This window comes from Oncorhynchus gorbuscha, linkage group LG14 (assembly GCF_021184085.1).
Source record: "Oncorhynchus gorbuscha isolate QuinsamMale2020 ecotype Even-year linkage group LG14, OgorEven_v1.0, whole genome shotgun sequence".
In the NCBI taxonomy this organism is placed as follows: Eukaryota; Metazoa; Chordata; class Actinopteri; order Salmoniformes; family Salmonidae; genus Oncorhynchus; species Oncorhynchus gorbuscha.
This window is the reverse complement of record NC_060186.1, coordinates 44,034,372-44,055,244: the sequence shown is the minus strand read 5'-3', so window position 1 is coordinate 44,055,244 and position 20,873 is coordinate 44,034,372. Positions and strand designations below refer to the sequence as shown.

Below are 20,873 nucleotides of genomic sequence, written 5' to 3'. Positions count from 1 at the left end.
AGAACTTGTGGAAAATCCTCGGTGCCTTCGGAATACATCCCAAATATTGTCGACTTTACTGGGAAGTTCTATGAACACTTTGAGCATAGTGTCGTCCTTGATGATTCTCTTACAGAGTAACTTCAGGTTAAGTCTGGTGCAAGAGAAGGCTGCATCCTCTCTCCAATCCTTGTTTTGTTACCATCAACTGGGTAACACATGAAATAACACTGGACCATGCCTGAGGAATCCAGTAGAACCTCTTTTCACATCTAGAGGACATCCACCTCTAGGAAAAGTATAACAGATGCAGCATGTATGCTAAATAGATTGGTGTCCATATCAACATACAGAAGACCCAAGTCATGTGCATTAATACACCACCAACACCTCCAATTATCATCAATGGAGAGGCACTTCACATGTCGACAGCTTCACATACCTTGGAAGCCTCATCAGCATCGGCACAGAGCCAAAGAATGAGATCAACACCCTACTGAACAAAGCCAGAGGTGCATTCAGTAGACTCTGTCCCATCTTGAGCTCAAAAGTATGTAGCCTCAAAACAAATATCTGACTCTACAATAGCAGCGTAAAGTCACTGCTTCTGCATGGTTACAAGTGCTAGAGGGTAGTCAAAACGGAGATGAGCCAGGTTGAGGCCTTTCATAATGGCTGCCTCCACAAGATCTCAAACATATTTTGGCCAAATAAGATCTCCAACGAGTACCTGTATTGGACGATGGGCGGCAAGAACATTGACCTGGATATCAACGTACGCAGGTTCCGTTGGCTTGGTCATGCGCTTAGGATGTCACCAGAAAGGATCCCCAAAGTTACCCTCAGATGGACATCAAACGGAAAGTGCAAACAAGGCAGGCCAAAAACGACATGGCGAAGGACAGTGGTGGCTGAGGTGGAAGAGATCGGCCTCTCACGGGACAGGGGCCAAGCTGTGGCCAAATACAGACTAAGTAGAAGAAGAATATTGCTGTCTTATGATCCGCCGGGACGAAGAGGACTAAGTAAGTAAGTACAAACACATTTTGCCTTTGCATGATGGTTTTCAAATCAGTCTCATCACTATTAATGGGAATCGTATGGTCTTAATATTCTTAATTTTATTCTAATTATACTGAACAAACATAGGAACGCAACGTGTAAAGTATTGGTCCCATGTTTCATGATCTGAAATAAAAGATACCAGAAATTGCTTATTTCTCGCAAGTGTTGGGCAGAAATTTGTTTACACCCTTGTTAGTGAGCATTTCTCCTTTGCCAAGATAATCCATCCACCTGACAGGTGTGGCATATCAAGAAACTGATAAAACAGCATGATCATTACAAAGGTGCACCTTGTGCCGAGGACAATAAAAGGCCACTCTAAAATGTGAAGTTCTTAGGGAGCGTGCAATTGGCATGCTGACTGCAGGAATGTCCACCAGAGTTGTTGCCAGAGAATTTAATGTTAATTTCTTTACCATAAACTGCCTTTAACTTTGTTTTAGAGAATTTGTCAGTACGTCCAACCGGCCTCACAACTGCAGACCACGTGTAACCACGCCAGCCCAGGACCCCACACCCGCTTCTTCACCTGCAAGATCATTTGAGACCAGCCACGCGGACATCTGATGAAACTGAGGAGTATTTATGTCTGGAATAAAGCCCTTTTGTGGGGAAAAACTAATTGTGATTAGCTGGGCCTGGCACCCAGGTCCACCCATGGCTGTGCCCCTGCCCAGTCATATGAAATCCATAGATTAGGGCCTAATTTATTTATTTAAATTGACTGATTTCCTTATATGAACTGTAACTCAGTAAATAGTTGAAATTGTTGCATGTTGCATTTATATTTTTGTTCATTGTAGTAATGAATCCTGTTCCCAAAAGGTTCCCACCTATTATTTTCCTTTTCCTGCCTTTGGATCCTTATCTAACTAGGGGACAGTATTTAAATTTTTGGTAAAAAAGTTCCCGTTTTAAACAAGAGATTTTGTCACGAAAAGATGCTCGACTATGCATATAATTGACGGCTTTGGATAGAAAACATTCTGACGTTTCCAAAACTGCAAAGATATTGTCTGTGAGTGCAACAGAACTGATGTTACAGGCGAAACCCAGATAAAAATCCAATCAGGAAGTGCGCATTTTTTGAAACCGCCTCATGCTAATGACTCCTTATATGACTGTGAATGAGCTACTACGAATGAGCTTACGTTTTCTACGTATTCCCCAAGGTGTTTACAGCATTTTGACGTCGTTTTACGCATTTATGTTGAAGAATAAGGGACCACATTTAGCAAGTGGTCACATGGTGGCTCCCGCAGAAAATCTTGCGTAAAGTACACAAGTAGCCATTTTTCTAATCGCTTCTTATGAGAAACCAATTGCCCCAACGGATATATTATCGGATTGTTACGTGAAAAACACCTTGAGGATTCTAAACAATGTTTGCCATGTTTCTGTCGATATTATGGATATAATTTGGAAAAAAGTTTGGCGTTGTAGTGACTGCATTTTCCGGTCGATTTCTCAGCCAAACTTGAGAACAAACGGGAGCTATTTCGCCTACAAAAATTATCTTTTTGGAAAAAAGGAACATTTGCTATCTAACTGGGAGTCTCCTGAGTGAAAACATCCGGAGTTCTTCCAAGGTAAATGATTTAATTTGATTGCTTTTCTTATTTTGTGATAATGTTGCCTGATGCTAGCAGAGCCTAGCCATAGCATTATGCCATGATAAACTTACGCAAATGCTTGTCTAGCGTTGGCTGTAAAGCATATTTAAAAAATCAGAGATAACAGTGTGATTAACAAAAGGATAAGCTGTGTCTCAATATATTTCATTTGTGATTTTCATGAATAAGAAGATTTATGTCTGCTGCGTTATGCATGCGGGATGGGTAGTATCAAGAAGTGTGGGCAGAGCTGCAAGCATTGCATGCAATAGACTAGAGTCAACTTTGTGATAGTTGTCTGTTCATCGCCAGGCTTTATTAGATGAGTAGATGCTCTTTTAAAGTTTCTTAAAACAGTGATTGCATCCACAATTGTTGTTTTCATAGCACGTTGGGAGTTAATGTAATCCAGTTTTTGTTAGCCTATACAGTCAGATAATTATTTTCAATTCACAGTTCAGACCTGAATGATTATATTGTATTTGTAGATTGATTAGACCTGCTAAAGCATTACTTTTACTCAGTAAAAATGTGGTAGTTGATTTGTTTATTCAACAGCTGTATTTTTTCTGTAGTAGTTAGTTACATTACTTTGATTTTGCCATTTAAACTCCAATTGAAATAAGTTGTAGCGGTAAATGATGTGCACCTACTAAATATTGCAGGTCTTTATTTTCTACATAGATTTATTATATTTATCAAACATGTTTATTTCAAAGAGTGTGTTGCCATGATTGTGCACTCCTTTTTCTTTGTACCTTTATTTATACAGAAAATCCCAATTTAGAACAAGGTCTCTTTTTCAATGGTGCCCTGAGTTACAACAATCTAAACCGTTTAAAGAGATACAATTACATACCGAGCAGAAATGATATACATTTGTTATACAGTTGAAGTCAGAAGTGTACATACACTTAGGTTGGAGTCCTTAAAACTTGTTTTTCAACCACTCCACAAATTTCTTGTTAACAAACTAGTTTTGGCAAGTCGGTTAGGACATCTACTTTATTTAGGACTAATGTAATTTTTCCAACAATTGTTTACAGACAGATTACCTCACTTATAACTCACTGTATCACAATTCCAGTTGGTCAGAAGTTTACATACACTAAGTTGACTGTGCCTTTAAACAGCTTGGAAAATTCCAGAAAATTACATCATGGGTTTAGAAGCTTCTGATAGGCTAATTGACATCATTTGAGTCAATTGGAGGTGTACCTGTGGATGTATTTCAAGACCTACCTTCAAACTTAGTGCCTCTTTGCTTGGCATCATGGGAAAATTAAAAGAAATCAGCCAAGACCTCAGAAAAAAATGGTAGACCTCCACAAGTCTGGTTCATCCTTGGGAGCAATTTTCAAATGCCTGAAGGTACCACGTTCATCTGTACAAACAAAAGTATAAACACCATGGGACCACGCAGCCATCATACCGCTCACGAAGGAGTAGTGTTCTGTCTCCTAGAGATGAATGTACTTTGGTGCGAAAAGTGCACATCAATCCCAGAACAACAGCAAAGTACCTTGTGAAGATGCTGGAGGAAACAGGTACAAAAGTATCTATGTCCACAGTTAAACGAGTCCTATATCTACATAACCTGAAAGTCCGCTCAGCAAGGAAGATGCCACTGCTCCAAAACCGTCATAAATATGCCAAACTATAGTTTGCAACTGCACATGGGGACAAATATTGTACTTTTTGGAGAAATGTCCTCTGGTCTGATGAAATAAAAATAGAACTGTTTGGCCATAATGACCATTGTTATGTTGGAGGAAAAAGGGGGAGGCTTGCGAGCAGAAAAAAACATCATCCCAACCGGGAAGCACGGAGGTGGCAGCATCAAGTTGTGTTGGTGGTTTGCTGCAGAAGGGACTGGTGCGTTTCACAAAATAGATGGAATCATGAGAGAGGAAAATTACGTGGATATATTGAAGCAACATCTCAAGGAATCAGTCAGGAAGTTAAAGCTTGGTCGCAAATGGGTCTTCCAAATAGACAATGACCCCAAGCATACTTCCAAAGTTGTGGTAAAATGGCTTAAGGACAACAAAGTCAAGGTATTGGAGTAGCCATCACAAAGCCCTGACCTCAATCCTATAGACAATTTGAAAAAGTGTGTGCGAGCAAGGAGGCCTACAGAAGAAGAAGTTTCCCAACCTGACTCAGTTCCACCAGCTCTGTCAGGAGAAATGGGCCAAAATTCACCCAACTTATTGTGGGAAGCTTGTGGAAGGCTTCATGAAACATTTGACCCAAGTTAAACAATTTAAAGCAATGCCACCAAATACTAATTGAGTGTATGTAAACTTCTGACCCTCTGGGTGATGAAAGAAATAAAAGCTGAAATAAATCATTCTCCCTACTATTATTCTAACATTTCACATTCTTAAAATAAAGTGGTGATCCTAACTGACCTACAACAGGGAATTTCTACAAGGCATAAATGTCATGAATTGTGAAAAACTGAGTTTAAATGTATTTCGCTAAAGTGTATGTAAACTTCTGACTTCAACTGTATATTTATATTTGTTGTCTCATAATGAATTATATGTAATTGCACACACAATTATTTGATCAATTGCAATTAGTGTAAACCAAAAGTTTCACCTTGACTCGTCTTTAGGATAAGATTTACCATGTGGGTTGAATCACTTTCTACACTTGACATTCTTAAATGGAGAATATGAACAAACGTGTCCGTTTGTAATTTCAGGGAAGTAATATTGTTAGCAAGGATACAGCTTTGTACATGTTTTACTTCACTTAACGGGCACGCAATGGAAATATTTGCAACAGCGGATAGGTTAAGCCTCCCCGTTTCAGTTTGTTTTGCTTTCCGTTTCGTTCCTAATGAACACAACCTTGTAGATTGATCAGTATGTTGTGTTTGGAGAGACCTTAACCGATGGGACATTAATTATCATTTTGTTCTCACTTTGATTAAAGTATTTTCGGGTAGCTTTGTGTTCCTTTTCATAGCTTTGCTTGCAGCTTCCTGCGTACTGTGCCCATGATGTTCCCTGAAGGATTGTCCAATGGCAGAAGAACCTTGAAGGAAAAGGTAATGCGTTAACTAGATATTCAACCCACAGTGAGCAACCAATGGTGATAAACTTGTTAAATCATAGAAATGCTGCCAACTGTTGTAGTAGTAGTTGTAACATCACAGTTTTTTCAAAGCTTCCCATATACAATTTAGTGTAAAAAAAAGTTTAAATAGAGGAAGAACGCATAACAAATCATTTTATTTTCATCTCTTCCTTAAAGGCAGGTCAAGGAGAAGCATTGACTCGAAGCAACAGGCCATCTGAGTATCTCTCCGGTTGCAACTCACTTCATTGTTATTGGTGAGACCCATTTTCGTCATGTCAATGGTGAAATAATGTTGGTTAGGCATGACTATCTCAATCTCTTCAATCTGAAAAAGACATACACAGTAACACTTAGTGTTTTGAAACAAGGGCCCATATTCTTAAAGCGTCTCTGAGTAGGAGTGCTGATCTAGGTTTCCCCTTTTTGATCATAATGATTGATATTGCTTGGACGGGGAGAATCTGATCCCACATCAGCACTCCTACTCTGAGATTCTTTATGAATAGTTTTATTTATTTGCACCAAGGAAAAACAAGTGATGGACAATACCACTATTTGTTTTTTATACTTGTGCAGGTGTGGTTGGAAGCCAAATAACAAATAACAAAACCTAATAATTATAAATGAATTGATCAGTAATCACGAAAAAAAAAACTATATTTGTTTAGTTTAAAAGTTTGTATGCATGTGTGCATGTGAGTGTGTGAGTTAGGCTATATACTGTCCCTAAACTAGAGGAAGAGAGAAGATAGGCTTTATCAGCATGCAGTTTGCCACTCTAGCTTCAGTCAGAGTCAGATTAAAGGGACGTTACAAGCCAAAATACAAAATTGACAGTGTTTTCAGACCTCAAAAGTAGCCTAATGTCAAGATGACAGATCCCTCGACATCAGTTGTGTAGATCTAGCTATATGCCTAAATGAACGGAAAAGATAAGCCGAACATATCTACAAATTACACCGTGCTTATATTTTCCATTCCATTTTTGATTGTGGCATATCGTTTGCATTGCTATGATCTATAAAACAGATGGCCTAGGACATGGATTTCTCTCAACAGAACACTACTACTTTAAAGGTTTGAAAGACAAACTTTCATTTTGGAGTGGAATGTTGGACATAAAGTGACTTCTTGTTTATTCTGCATGAACCTACCTCAGGCACCCTATCCAGGACTATGACCTGTGTGTCGTAGAGGGTTTTCTGCACAGAGGGAGAGTACTCTCCACGATCGTATGGGCCAGCAAACTTCTCAATTATTGTCTCCTTGACAGAGTTCCTGCAAAAAAGAGTAGAATATTGAATATTTCCTCAAGCTTATCAGTTTGTTCATTATTTCACAAGTTGGAGTTGTGCATGGCCACTCAGTCATGGGTGAACAGGGAGCACGCACCCTTGTGGGGCCCACGGTGTTGAGGATCAGTGAAGTGGAGGTGCTGTTTCCTACCTTCACTACCTGGGGACGGCCCGTCAGAAAGTCCAGGACCCAGTTGCACAGGGCTGGGTTTAAACCCAGGGCCCCGAGCTTAATGATGAGCTTGGAGGGCACTATGGTGTTGAAGGCTGAGCTATAGAATGAACAGCATTCTGACGTAGGTATTCCACTTGTCCAGATGGGATAGGGCAGTGTGCAGTGTGATGGCGATTGCATCGTCTGTGGATCTATTGGGGCGGTAAGCAAATTAAAGTGGGTCTAGGGAGTACAGGAACAATGGTGGACATCTTGGAGACAGTGCGGACAGCAAACAGGGAAAGGGAGAGATTGAATATGTCCGTAAAAACTCGAGCAAGCTAATCTGCGCATGCTCTGAAAACGTGGCTAGGGATGCCGTCTGGGCAGGCAACCTTGCGAGGGTTACACGCTTGAATGTCTTACGTCGGCCACGGGTGAACAAAATAAATTGAGTTTCTGTATGTTATCACAATCACACCATGAATAATTAGTTAATCATGAAACATACACCACCGCCTTTCTTCTTCCCAGAGTTCTTTATTGCTGTCTGCACGATGAACTGAGATCCCAGCTGGCTGTATTGACGGGGACAGTATTTCCCGAGAGTGCTATGATTCCTTGAAACAGAGTATGTTACAGTCCCTGATGACTTTCTGGAAGGAGATCCTCACCCTGAGCCTGTCTACTTTATTGTCCAGAGACTGAACATTAGCAGGCAATATACTCAGAAGTGGTGAATGGTGTGCACGCCTCCTGAATTGTACTAGAAGTCCACTCCAAATACCTCTTCTCTGCCGGTGGCGTCTTGGAGCAGCCTCTGGGGTAAGTTCAATTGCCCTGGGGGGGTACGAACAAATAATCCAATTCGGGAAAGTTGTATTCCTGGTCGCAATGCTGGTGAGTTACCGCCGCTCTGATATCGAAAAGTTATTTCCGGCTGTATGTAATAACACAAAAAACTTTCTGTGCTAATAATGTTTTTTTTTAAATACTGCAAAGTTGCTTAGGAGCTAGAAGCAGAGATGCCATGTCTGTCGACGTCAGCTTACAGCTTACTTTTGTTTCAAAGTAGATTTGTTTAAGAGTACCAAGAATCCCTCTGTGTGACCCTGATTTAGCCCACTGCAGTAAAACGTTAATCGACAGCTTTGTTTCCAATGTGTAAATGATATCTGTTTTACATATCACAGGTGTTAGGTCAAGAGTATTATGGGGCACTATGTACAGTATTAATGAACTGAACTGTTCTTTTACACAGGTCATTAACTCAGGGAATTACCATGCACTGTCAAAGTTGACATTTTGGACATTGTTGTAGCGCCACCTGGCGTAGACAGAGGTACAGAAACACCTGTCCTTGGCCTCCTGTAGAGTGGTGAAGCGGTCTCGGAAGAAGCCCTCGAAGCCAGACTGAGTGGTCTTCAGCACCTTCATGTTTTTCAAGCCACTGTGAAGAATAGGGCTCTCTGTGGGGGAAGGGCACAGAGGTAAAGACCAGGGTTGTGTTCATTGGGGCAAACAACAACAAAAATGTTTTAAAGCATTTTTGCAATGGAAAATGAAAATCCCTGTTTCTAATTTTTATTTTATTTTCCATGATTGAGTCTTTGAATGAAGAAATTGAGATAAAACTGTCCAGTTTGAGTGTTTGTTGCAGCTCGTTCCAGTCGCTAACTGCAGCGAACTGAAATGAGGAGCGACCCAGTGTGTGCTTTGGGGAGCTTTAACAGAATGTGACTGGCAGAACGGTGTTGTATGTGGAGGATGAGGGCTGCAGTAGTTATCTCAGATAGGGGTTGTGAGGCCTAAGAGTGTTTTATAAATAAGCATCAACCAGTGGGTCTTGCGATGGGTATACAGAGATGGCCAGAATACAGAGGAGTAGAGTGCAGTGACGTGTCCTATAAGGAGCATTGGTGGCAAATCTGATGGCAGAATGGTAAAGAAGATCTAGACACTCGAGAGCACGCTTACCTGCCGGTCTATGAATTCTGATTAAATGAATAGTACACAGACTGTGTGTAACAGTTGTTAAAGTACTGTGTGAATTTCACCAGGTTCATATACTAATGTGTCATGTTGATTTGTTATCATGCATGCCTTCATCCTGGGAGTAGGGGAGTGTGTACTTACGTTATGCCCTGCGTGCTCGTGCTCAAATCATTTTGATGCACTATGAGAGGTAGGCATGCTTTTTCTGTCGTCTTCAGAAAAGTTTGATTCTTTTAAGCACAAAGTCATACACACAGTGTTTTGTTCATGTCCACGTCTATAGTCTCAATCAACCACACACACAACACAGAGTTACAGCGGTGCAGTATAGCACCGGTTACATTGGTGCCTTCTAGACCCGGATTCAGCTCAATCACCACAGTGCTGCTGCTCTAGAGACTAATTATATCATTGAGGTACTATTGCCGCCTTGTGGCAAAAAGCGGAACTGCGGTCTTTTCTTTCCTGTTTTTTTTCTGACAACGATGTATTAACTAACATAGAAGTGTGGTCATCAACAGACATTTTAACGTAACATTAGTGGTTTAGTGTTATGGCATCTTATAATGGTGATGAACCCAAATTCACTGCTGGGAGGGGGAGGTGTTTCTCATACTCTGATCAAACCCCTGTAAAGCGTGTAGCTGCAGGAGGTTCCCCCATGTTTTGCTCCACAAAAAAAATGTGGATGAAATCCCTTCATCTAGTGTTAATCCAAATGCCCGTGTAGATGGTCTAGCTGAGCCGGTCACTCAGCTAGCCCGGGAAATAGGGATCTCCATTAGGGAAGAACTACAGAGTGGCAGGTCCAGTACGTATGTACCAGGAAGTACAGAAAAGATTAGTGATCATCATTCAGAGTCAGTAGGATATGTGGACCTCAGTAAAATTAAGTTCATCATGCAATCAGACATAAAGGAACCTCCACCATATAGAGGAGATGGTACAGACAAATGCTCCATATGAGTTCACTGTCTGGACAGATAGTAACCCGTTAACGTACATCATGACAAACCCAAGCTGGACGCTTGTGAGAACAGAAGGGTTGCCAAGCTGGCACCGTACAACTTCGATATGAAGCGTATCCCAGGCAGCAAGAATACAGTAGCAGATGCACTGAGCCGCGACCCCTTCGCAGTGACTGTCCCACAAAGACTGGTGAGGGAGTCCTACCTAGCACTTCTGAATGAGGCTGTTGGGACGTTGAATGATGATGTCCAATATGCCTTCCGTTGGGCTTCTTATCCCCAGGAGATAACCTCTTTGACCACTGCTGAAGTGAAGGCCATATGTCTGCTCCATATCGACTGGGAATATTCAACGGAGATGCAAGGAATCCAGCTTGGTTCCAACACCCAACGGCTGCTTTCTCCCGGTATTGACACTTTGCCTGAACTCTCGCACGAGGAACTTCGAGATCTTCAGCTGCAAGACTCTGTGACTTCCAAGGTCATCCCTTTCGTCTTCAATAAGAAACGGCCCACCAGACGAGATCGATACAATGTTTCTTCTAAAGTGTTGTTGCTGATGAAACAGTGGGAAAGCTTGATTCTAAGAGAGGGAGTTCTGTATCGTGTCATTAAGGAGAGTCACACAAACCGGAGAAAGTTCCAGTATGTCTTGCCAGTGGTGTTGAGACTCAAAGCGATGACTGGCATTCACGACCTTGCAGGACATCAAGGCCAAGCTAGAACTCTAGCCTTGGCCAGACAGAGGTTTTTCTGGCCTGCGATGGAGAGCGACATCAAGGAGTATGTGCGCTGCTGCTAGATATGCGTTCTAGCAAAGACTCAAGAGCCAGTGGCTAGAGCTCAGTTAGAGAGCATCAAAACTTGCTCTCCCATGGAGTTGGTGTGTTTGGATTTTTGGACAGCGGAAGACAGTAAGAAGCACTCAGTTGATGGTCTGATGGTGACTGACCACTTCACTAAACTTGGCCATGCATGGCCATGCAGAAACCAGACAGCCAAGCAAGTAGCTCGTAAACTGTGGAATCGTGTCTTCTGTGTCTACGGATTTGCTTCAGGGATCAATACTGATCAAGGTGAAAATTTAGAGAGCGAGCTAATAGCAGAACTGCTTAAGCTCTCCGGTGTCCAAAAGTCAAGAACCACGGCATATCACCCAATGGGGAATGGAGAAGCTGAACGCTTCAACAGGACTTTTAGGTAGCATGCTCAAGAGTCTGCCCTTGAAAACCAAAGAACATTGGCCTCAACAAATCCAGTCATTGACATTTGCCTACAATGCCACTGTTCACGAGAATACAGGCTATGCTCCATTCTTTCTCATGTTTGGTAGTGTCCCTCGGCTACCAGTGGATGTTATGATCCGCAATGTTTTGGACGACTCCAGTGTTGTGGATTGCAACAAGTATGTCGAGACTCTGATCACTGGGCTGAAGGAAGCTATGATTGTTGCCCAAAAGCACACTGACAAGCAACAGAGACGACAAGGTCGGGAGTATGACAAGCGGGTTAAAGGCATCAGGTTGTCCATGGGGGATCGTGTCCTCATCGCCAACAAGGGTGAAAGGGGCCGCCGCAAGTTGGCTGACAAGTGGAACCCCAAGATTTTCACAGTGACTTCAGTCAATCCACAAATCCACACGTAAATAATTCAAGACCGTTACGGCAGAGAGAAAGTGGTTTCCTGCCATTTGAAATTGATGATTCGGTGCACTTCAATGACAGTGATGCTGCAGGGCTTTCAATCAATGTAGATGCAGGAGAGGTCACCCACTCCGGCGATGGACTGGACAGGGAAGACATGGAGGACTCTGGGGAGGAAAATGCATCTCGGCTGGCAGTGGATTCAAGCGATTACCCCGAGCTCTGGACATCGGATGGAAAGTCAGAACCAGAAGAACCTTGTTTGCTTGAGGAAAATGACCTGGGCCGCACCTCTGAGATCCTGGAGCTGATTCCCTTCAAACCCTCCGCTGATCAATGATCTAAGGCTAGAGCCACTGTTAGTCACCATGGCCCCTAGCCCAGTGGCAGGTCGTACAAGGGTGGGGAGGGTGGTTAACCCCCCCCCCCCGGTGCAAGTTTAACACAGTACAGAGATATTTTAAAGGCTAAGAATGTATTTATAGTGTAAGAGGCACTATGCATCTCGGGGCAGCATCAAACTGTGATATTTGAACTGCCATCCAGTGATCTCTCTAGGGGAGCATTGTGGTTGTTGTATACTAGCTACCTAGCTAGTATTGGCTGGCATTCATGATAGCTAGCTTAATTGGACAAGTATATATTGTACCTCCCTATTTTGCATTTTCTTCGGTTTGGTGCCTAATGAATATGACGTTGCTTTTAGGTTCACCACTCATCATTCAAAGTAAACCTTCATACATTTTTAGCTTCATACAGATTTGATAATAAGTTGTCCATGTGCTAAAGGTAGATCCTGATGGTATGATATAATTTACATAGCTGTGTTCTAGTATGTAAAGTGATGTTATTAGCTCTCTAGTTCTATGTGCTTGAAATAAGGCATTACGGTACTGTGACATTTTCATTCAATCTTGAGTATGTCTGTGACAAATCAACTTTGTGCGTGTTTTGCTCACCATTATGATTCTGTTCGACTTCACAGAAGCGCCAGGATTCAGGGCTGTAGATGAATGCATGTACATGCTCGACACCATTCTGTGCAAGAAAGACGAGCCTCATTCATTAAATGCATCACTCTTAAATGTCACTTAATCCATGTATACCTTTACAGAGTACACACAGGGCTCACATCCAATAGCGTATCTATATCATAGACGTCATTCCAAACAACTTCCTTCACCCCTCAAAAAGTGTCCCTGCAGAGCTGAAGGGACTGAAGTGTTGGCGGTATGGGGAAATCACAACCTATTTCACACCCCAATAGACTAAATGTTGATCGCACCCTATTGCTTTCACCTATCTAGACCCTTAAGTTGTATGAGGGCAAGTCCTCAAAGAAAGGCATTGTGTTTTGGATTTTGAATCCAGCCTTATTCTACTGTACCTTCTCCAGTCTCTTCCATGGTGCCTCCTCAATCTTCACGTTTACCCTGGTCACATGTTTGAAAGCTGTCAGGAAATGTTTGCTGATGTCCATGGCGAACTGCTCTATGGTCAAAACCTAAACAAAACACAAACTTAGTATCACTGAGGTGTCCTGTATTAAAGTCAATTGGAAAGACATAAATATATCAAATTAGATTTAGCCTATCTTTCCATTTCAAGTGAGACTGATGCATTTTTTGTTGAATTTACACAACAGAGTATGAGACATGCTAGCATGGTGGAACCTCTTAGAAAGATTGGCGTGGCAATCAGGCTGGTTCCAGGTTAGAGAAATGCACTCATCTTGACATTAGACCACCCTTTAGGGGTGTCTAACAAACTGATATTGAAGTGAACTATATCACTAAGTCATTTTGGCTACCCATTCCATTTGCAGTGCTGTTATTCATTCAGCATTCTGCCATCTACTTTTCAGATGATGATAGCTGTCTTCCCAAACCTTTAAACTCTTTCTACGTATCTGGTGTGAGTGCACAACCACGTACTCCCTTCAGCTTAGCCAGTGCATGGACGGTGTTCTTGACAGTGTCAGTAGGGATGATGTCCGAGTTGTCACCGGTCAAGTAGTCCTTGCGGGACTTGAGGGTGAGCTCCACATTAGCCGTCAGCTCAGTGATGTAGTGGTGAGTTCCCTCTCGTCTGATAAACAGCACCTTGACCAGATTCTTGCCATAGCCGGTCCGCACAAACTCCACATTCTACAGAAACGTCAGAACATTGGGGTTGGTTGCACAAGGTGCTGTGACAGTGATAATGATAATTATACATTTAATTGATATACCGCTTTTCATTACAAGAAGAATCTCAAAGATGCTTTTAAAACAAAAATGAAGTTGGTGCAACTTCCGAAGCGCATTTACTGTGAACACTGAGGCTGTACTCGTTTTAGGTCACAGCCAAGTGACCTACCATCAAAGACTTTTGAAAAAAACATGCAGGACTTGACATTTACCTGTCTATCCACTTGTCCAACAGACAAGGTGACTGAAAATGTTGTGTTGTTTGATACAAGAAACCACTTTACGAAATAATAATCATGATTATTACCTTACCATTATTAGAGAGAAACAGCCAAATTATGCTACCCCCTGCTTATTGGCTACTTAGCTTATTCAAGACCGTCTCAAAATACAACACTTTAAGAAATAAAAAGCTCTTTACCTGATTTGCTTTTCAAAGATGGCTAGAAATGCACACATTTTGTGATACTGTAGGAAGAAACCACTCCCCCATTGTTGACTATAAATGAGCTATAACTGGGCTAATAACTCAGTAACTAGCAAAGAATATGAATAAATGTGCACGTGGCTACAAAGTGCTATAAACACAGTCCAGTTCAAAGTGAATGGCACGTATCCATATATGGCAATGGCTATTTGCATATAGGCCTACTGCAGCTCTGATTGGTTATGGCGTGCTGGTCTCTGTAGAGTATGGCCTGAGTCGGCCTGTCATTGCAATAGAATTGTACTCCAATGTGCTCTGCCTACAATAAAATGTCTTGCATAGTCAGTTTTGCATGCTAAGTCGTGCATAGATAATTTTGTTTTGGTTTGTTACATTGAAAGTGACTAATATTGCATTGATTCAAGCAGCATTCCCACAGTAGAGTGAAAGGGGAGAACTCTAGAAAGTTGAGTGAAGTTCAAGCTCTTGCTTCTTTGTGCTGGCTGATATGTCTTCTGTGCGGCAGTCCAAGGGGAGCTGCACAGCTTAGAGGGAACATTGATTGTAACCTATTGCAGCATATCAACAGTGTTACAATTAACTTTTAAACTGTGTATCTAATGTGTAACGGTACTATTTCAGCCACATTATTATGAAAATATATTGGATGCATACTAATCTTTATCTACAATCTGTCTGAAGACCCTATATTCCAAGAGATAAAAACCAATCTGATATTTGTGGCATATCAACATGTTATACTGTATTGTGTTATATTGGGCCGGACACTCAATAAATGTTATTCCATTACTGTTTGTTTCTAATTCTCAAAGTAAAAACTCTACGGACACTATGAAAGCTAAAACCAAGTTTATTCTTCCCAGAGGGTCAATGCAGCTGCATTAGACAAAAACATATTCACACAAGCACTGATATTTAACCCTTTCTCCTAGGCTGAGTCTCCTTCTCCACATCTGAACAGCCAATGCTGTTGTTCGACAGAACCTTAGTGGTATCTGTTCTTCCTCACTTCATCTGACCTGACCTCCACCCCAAAGTGCTCACTCCTCCCCAACTCAAGGCCGTCATGGTTATTGATACCAGACTGTGTCTCTTCAACCCCCAGAGAATCCATGATGGCTAACAATAACATATCCTGACATAATGTAAACGTTATACTTTACCCTCTCTCCCTCAGTGACATAACTAATTATATTTCATATTCTCAGAACCCAACACTACTAAATAGTATATTATAGACTAAAGAAACCGTATAGACCAGGAGTAGGCAACGCTGGTTCTGGAATGCCGCAGGCACTTCATGCTCTTGATTTAACCGACCTGGGAGACCAGGTGTATTTAACCTAGGCAATCACTGAACTGATCAATTAACTCAGTTGGTTAGGTGTGGTGCCCAGTTGGAACAAAATCCTGCAGTACCTGCGGCACTCCAGGGACAGGGTTGCTTGTATAGACAGTAGAAAGCTATCATAGACCGTAAGAGCTATTTGCACATATTTTCAAATATTATGGAATGCACCTTTAATACAAATTCCAATAATTATGACAATTATTTAAGGCTTGGTAAAAGTTTAATGGATTTAAGTTTGGGATTAACAAATACTTTTTTATGTTGAAAGTAACCACCCTATTGCCAGTCAGAAAAGCGGTTTGGCTCAATGGTCATTGACCCCACACAACAAATACTTAGTATTTATGTTCTGAAGAAATCTAATGGGTCAATGTTAACAAGACAACAAGAATTGCAAACTTGACTTAAGACATACAAACCTAAAAATAAAAAAAGTTCTGTACCTGAGTTGAGGTAGTTGCCATGGTGTCTGTGCCTCCTCCAGCCTCCTGATGTCCTGTAGTGTCCTTGTCTGCAGCAAGAGTGGAATTTGGCTATGATGGAGGATTTTGTAAAGAGGGTGGTCTTACCTGTTGTCATTTTAGCAGTTACGCAAGTAACTGTCAGTTGACAAATGTTGTCATATCTTTCAATTATCAACCTGTAAGCATTTGCCTTAGCAAAATATATGTCTTTGATAACCTGTGGATCAGAATTCTGATAGTTCTCAAGATTATGTTGAGAATTATGTTAAAAAAAATACTAGAAAAGTAATGTTTAAATCAGAAACAATACATGCTTACATCAGATATAGTGCCTTCAGAATGTATTCACACCCCTTGACTTTTCCACATTTTGTTAGATATTACTGCACTGTCGGAACTAGAAGCACAAGTCGAACAATTCCCCAGCAACTATCTAATACACACAAATCTAAAGGGGTGAAAGAGAATATGTACATGTAAGTATATGGACGAGCGATGGCCGAGCGGCATAGGCAAGGTGCAATAGATGGTATAAAATACAGTATATACAGTGGGGCAAAAAAGTATTTAGTCAGCCACCAATTGTGCAAGTTCTCCCACTTAAAAAGATGAGAGGGCCTGTAATTTTTATCATAGGTACACTTCAACTATGACAGACAAAATGAGAAAAAAAATCCAGAAAATCACATTGTAGGATTTTTAATGAATTTATTTGCAAATTATGGTGGAAAATAAGTATTTGATCACCTACAAACAAGCAAGATTTCTGGCTCTCACAGACCTGTAACTTCTTTGAGAGGCTCCTCTGTCCTCCACTCGTTACCTGAATTAATGGAACCTGTTTGAACTTGTTATCAGTATAAAATACACCTGTCCACAACCTCAAACAGTCACACTCCAAACTCCACTATGGCCAAGACCAAAGAGCTGTCAAAGGACACCAGAAACAAAATTGTAGACCTGCACCAGGCTGGGAAGACTGAATCTGCAATAGGTAAGCAGCCTGGTTTGAAGAAATCAACTGTGGGAGCAATTATTAGGAAATGAAAGACCACTGATAATTTCCCTCGATCTGGGGCTCCACGCAGGATCTCACCCCGTGGGGTCAAAATTATCACAAGAACGGTGAGCAAAAATCCCAGAACCACACAGGGGGACCTAGTGAATGACCTGCAGAGAGGTGGGACCAAAGTAACAAAGCCTACGTCAGTAACACACTACGCCTCCAGGGACTCAAATCCTGCAGTGTCAGACGTGTCCCCCTGCTAAAGCCAGTACATGTCCAGGCCCGTCTGAAGTTTGCTAGAGAGCATTTGGATGATCCAGAAGAAGATTGGGAGAATGTCATATGGTCAGATGAAACCAAAATGTAACTTTTTGGTAAAAACTCAACTCGTCGTGTTTGGAGGACAAAGAATGCTGAGTTGCATCCGAAGAACACCATACCTACTGTGAAGCATGGGGCTGGAAACATCATGCTTTGGGGCTGTTTTTCTGCAAAGGGACCAGGACGACTGATCCGTGTCAAGGAAAGAATGAATGGGGCCATGTGTCGTGAAATTTTCAGTGAAAACCTCCTTCCATCAGCAAGAATATTGAAGATGACACGTGGCTGGGTCTTTCAGCATGACAATGATCCCAAACACACCGCCCGGGCAACGAAGGAGTGGCTTTGTAAGAAGCGTTTCATGGTCCTGGAGTGGCCTAGCCAGTCTCCAGATCTCAACCTCATAGAAAATCTTTGGAGGCAGTTGAAAGTCCGTGTTGCCCAGCAACAGCCCCAAAACATCACTGCTCTAGAGGAGATCTGCATGTATGAATGGGCCAAAATACCAGCAACAGTGTGTGAAAACCTTGTGAAGACTTACTGAAAACGTTTGACCTCTGTCATTGCCAACAAAGGGTATATATCAAAGTATTTAGAAACTTTTGTTATTGACCAAATAATTATTTTCCACCATAATTTGCCAATAAATTCATTAATAATCCTACAATGTGATTTTCTGGATTTCATTTCTGCATTTTGTCTGTCATCGTTGAAGTGTTCCTATGATGGAAATTACAGGCCTCTCTCATCTTTTTAAGTGGGAGAACTTGCACAATGGTGGCTGACTAAATACTTTTTTGCCCCACTATACATGTGATATGAGTAATGTAAGAAATGTAAACGTTATTAAAGTGACATTATTTAGAGTGCATTGTATGAAGTGACTAGTGATCCATTTATTAAAGTGGCCAGTAATTGGGTCTCAATGTAGGCAGCAGCTTCCGTGAGTTAGTGATTTCTGTTTAGATGTCTAATGGCCTTGAGATAGAAGCTGTATTTCAGTCTCTCGGTCCCAGCTTTGATGCACCTGTACTGACCTCACCTTCTGGATGGTAGCGGTGTGAACAGGCAGTGGCTCGGGGGGTTGATGACCTTGATGATCTTTTTGGCCTTCCTGTGACATCGGGTGCTGTAGGTTTCATGGAGGGCCGGTAGTATGCCCCAGTTGTGCAAACAACACCATCATCTGGAGAGCCTTGCCGTTGAGGGCGGTGCAGTTGCCATACCAGGCTGTGATACAGCCCGACAGGTTGCTCTCAATTGTGCATCTGTAAAAGTTTGTCAAGGTTTGGGTGGCAAGCCAAATTTCTTCAGCCTACTGAGGTTTAAGAAGCGCTGTTGCTCCATCTTCACCACACTGTCATGCATCTGGATTACTGTCCGATAATATGGTTAGGTGCATCAAGAAAGACCTAGCAAAGCAGCATGCCTTGCCCTTAACTGCACACACAGAACTAAGATCAACAACATGCATGCTGATTTAGATGCACTATTGTAAAGTGGCTGTTCCACTGGACGTCATAAGGTGAATGCACCAATTTGTAAGTCGCTCTGGATAAGAGCGTCTGCTAAATGACTTAAATGTAAATGTAAATGTAATGCTAGTCTTTCATGGTTCTGGGTTGAGGATAAATTGACTCCTTCTCTTCTCGTCTTTTTAAGAAACATTTGTGTGTTGAAAATGCCTAACCACTTGTATAATATATTTGCATACTCTTCAAACAGACATGCATACCCCACCAGACACGCTACTATGGGTTTCTTCACTGAACCCAAACACAAAACAGATTAAATACATCGCTCAGTTATTATAGAGCAATGTCATCATAGAATAACCAGAGGTTACTCGGGCAAAAAAACAAGTTTAGCTTTAAAAAAACAGATAGAAAAAAACATATTGTATCACAGCGCCTCTCCTAATTCTAAAGATCTAATTCAACTTTACTGTACAGTGCCTTCAAAAAGTATTCACACCCCTTGACTTTTTTAACATTTTGTTGTGTTATAAAGTGGGATTAAAATGGATTTAATTGTCAACAATCTACACAAAATACTCTAATGTCAAACTCAAAGAAAATTCTAACATTTGTCAAAGAAAATCCTGAATAAAACACAAATCAATCTTGATTAGATAAGTATTCAACCCCCTGAGTCAATACATGTTAGAATCATCTTTGGCAGCGATTGCTGGGTAAGTCTCTAAGAGCTTTGTACACCTGGATTGTAATATTTGCAAATGATCCTTTTTAAAATTCTTCAAGCTATGTCAAGTTGGTTGTTCATCATTTCAAGACAGCCATTTTCAAGTCTTGCCATAGATTTTCAAGCCGATTTAAGTCAAAAATGTAACTAGGCCACTCAGGAACATTCAATGTTGTCTTGGTAATCAACGGCAGTGTATATTTGGCCTTGTGTTTTAGGTTATTGTCTTGCTGAAAGGTGAATTTGTCTCTCAGTGTCTGTTGGAAAGCAGACAGAACCAGGTTTTCCTCTAGGATTTGCCTGTGCTTAGTTCTATTAGCTCTATTTTTATAATTAAAAAAATTCCCTAGCCCTTGCCGATGACAAGCATACCCATAAAATGATGCAACCACCACCACGCTTGAAAATATGAAGAGAGGTACTCAGGGATGTGTTGTATTGGATTTGCCCCAAACATCACACTTTGTATTCAGGACATTAAAATAATTTCATTGACACATTATTTTTGCAGATTTACTTTAGTGGCTTATTGCACACGGGATGCATGTTTTGGAATATGTTTATTCTGAACATACTTCCTTCTTTTCACTCTAACAATTAGGTTACTATTGTGGAGTAACTCCAATGTTGTTGATCCATCCACAGTTTTCTCCTATCACAGCCATTAAACTCTGTAACTGTTTTAAAGTCACCATTGGCCTCGGTGAATTCCCTGAGCGGTTTCCTTAATCTCCGGCAACTGAGTTAGGAAGGACGCCTGTATCTTTGTAGTGACTGGGTGTATTGATACACCATCCAAAGTGTAATGAATAACTTTACCATACTCAAAGGGATATGCAATGTCTGCTTATAGGTGCCATTCTTTGCAAGGCATTAGAAAACCTCCCTGGTCTTTGTGGTTGAATCTGTGTTTGAAATTCACTACTTGACTGAGGGACCTTAGAGAAAATTGTATGTGTAGGGTACAGAGATGTGTGGTAGTCATACAAAAATCATGTTAACCACTATTATTGCACACAGAGTGAGTATATGCAACTTAGTATGTGACTTGTTAAGCACATTTTTAGTCCTGAACTTATTTAGTCT

At 41.3% G+C, this 20,873-nt stretch overlaps 1 protein-coding gene across 1 annotated transcript; it reads right to left on the bottom strand.

The window, feature by feature from the left end:
* Nucleotides 1-5,270: 5,270 nt before the first annotated feature.
* uox (urate oxidase) lies at nucleotides 5,271-16,369 on the bottom strand. Its single transcript, XM_046298116.1, has 8 exons — nucleotides 16,238-16,369; nucleotides 13,741-13,953; nucleotides 13,194-13,310; nucleotides 12,766-12,844; nucleotides 8,482-8,668; nucleotides 6,905-7,028; nucleotides 5,992-6,075; nucleotides 5,271-5,705 (listed from the first exon to the last, which is right to left on the bottom strand). The coding sequence occupies exons 1-8, from the start codon at nucleotides 16,256-16,258 to the stop codon at nucleotides 5,631-5,633; spliced, it is 900 nt and encodes a 299-aa protein (XP_046154072.1). The 5' UTR covers nucleotides 16,259-16,369; the 3' UTR covers nucleotides 5,271-5,630.
* Between the last annotated feature and the right edge of the window lie 4,504 nt (nucleotides 16,370-20,873).

Excerpts from the sequence above, each read along its gene's own strand:
- uox (XM_046298116.1), bottom strand. The coding sequence starts at position 16,258 with ATGGCAACTACCTCAACTCAG. Across the intron at positions 13,311-13,740 it reads CACTGGCTAAGCTGAAGGGA|GTTTTGACCATAGAGCAGTT; the intron begins GTACGTGGTTGT and ends TGTTTTGTTTAG. Across the intron at positions 12,845-13,193 it reads CATGGAAGAGACTGGAGAAG|AATGGTGTCGAGCATGTACA; the intron begins GTACAGTAGAAT and ends TTTCTTGCACAG.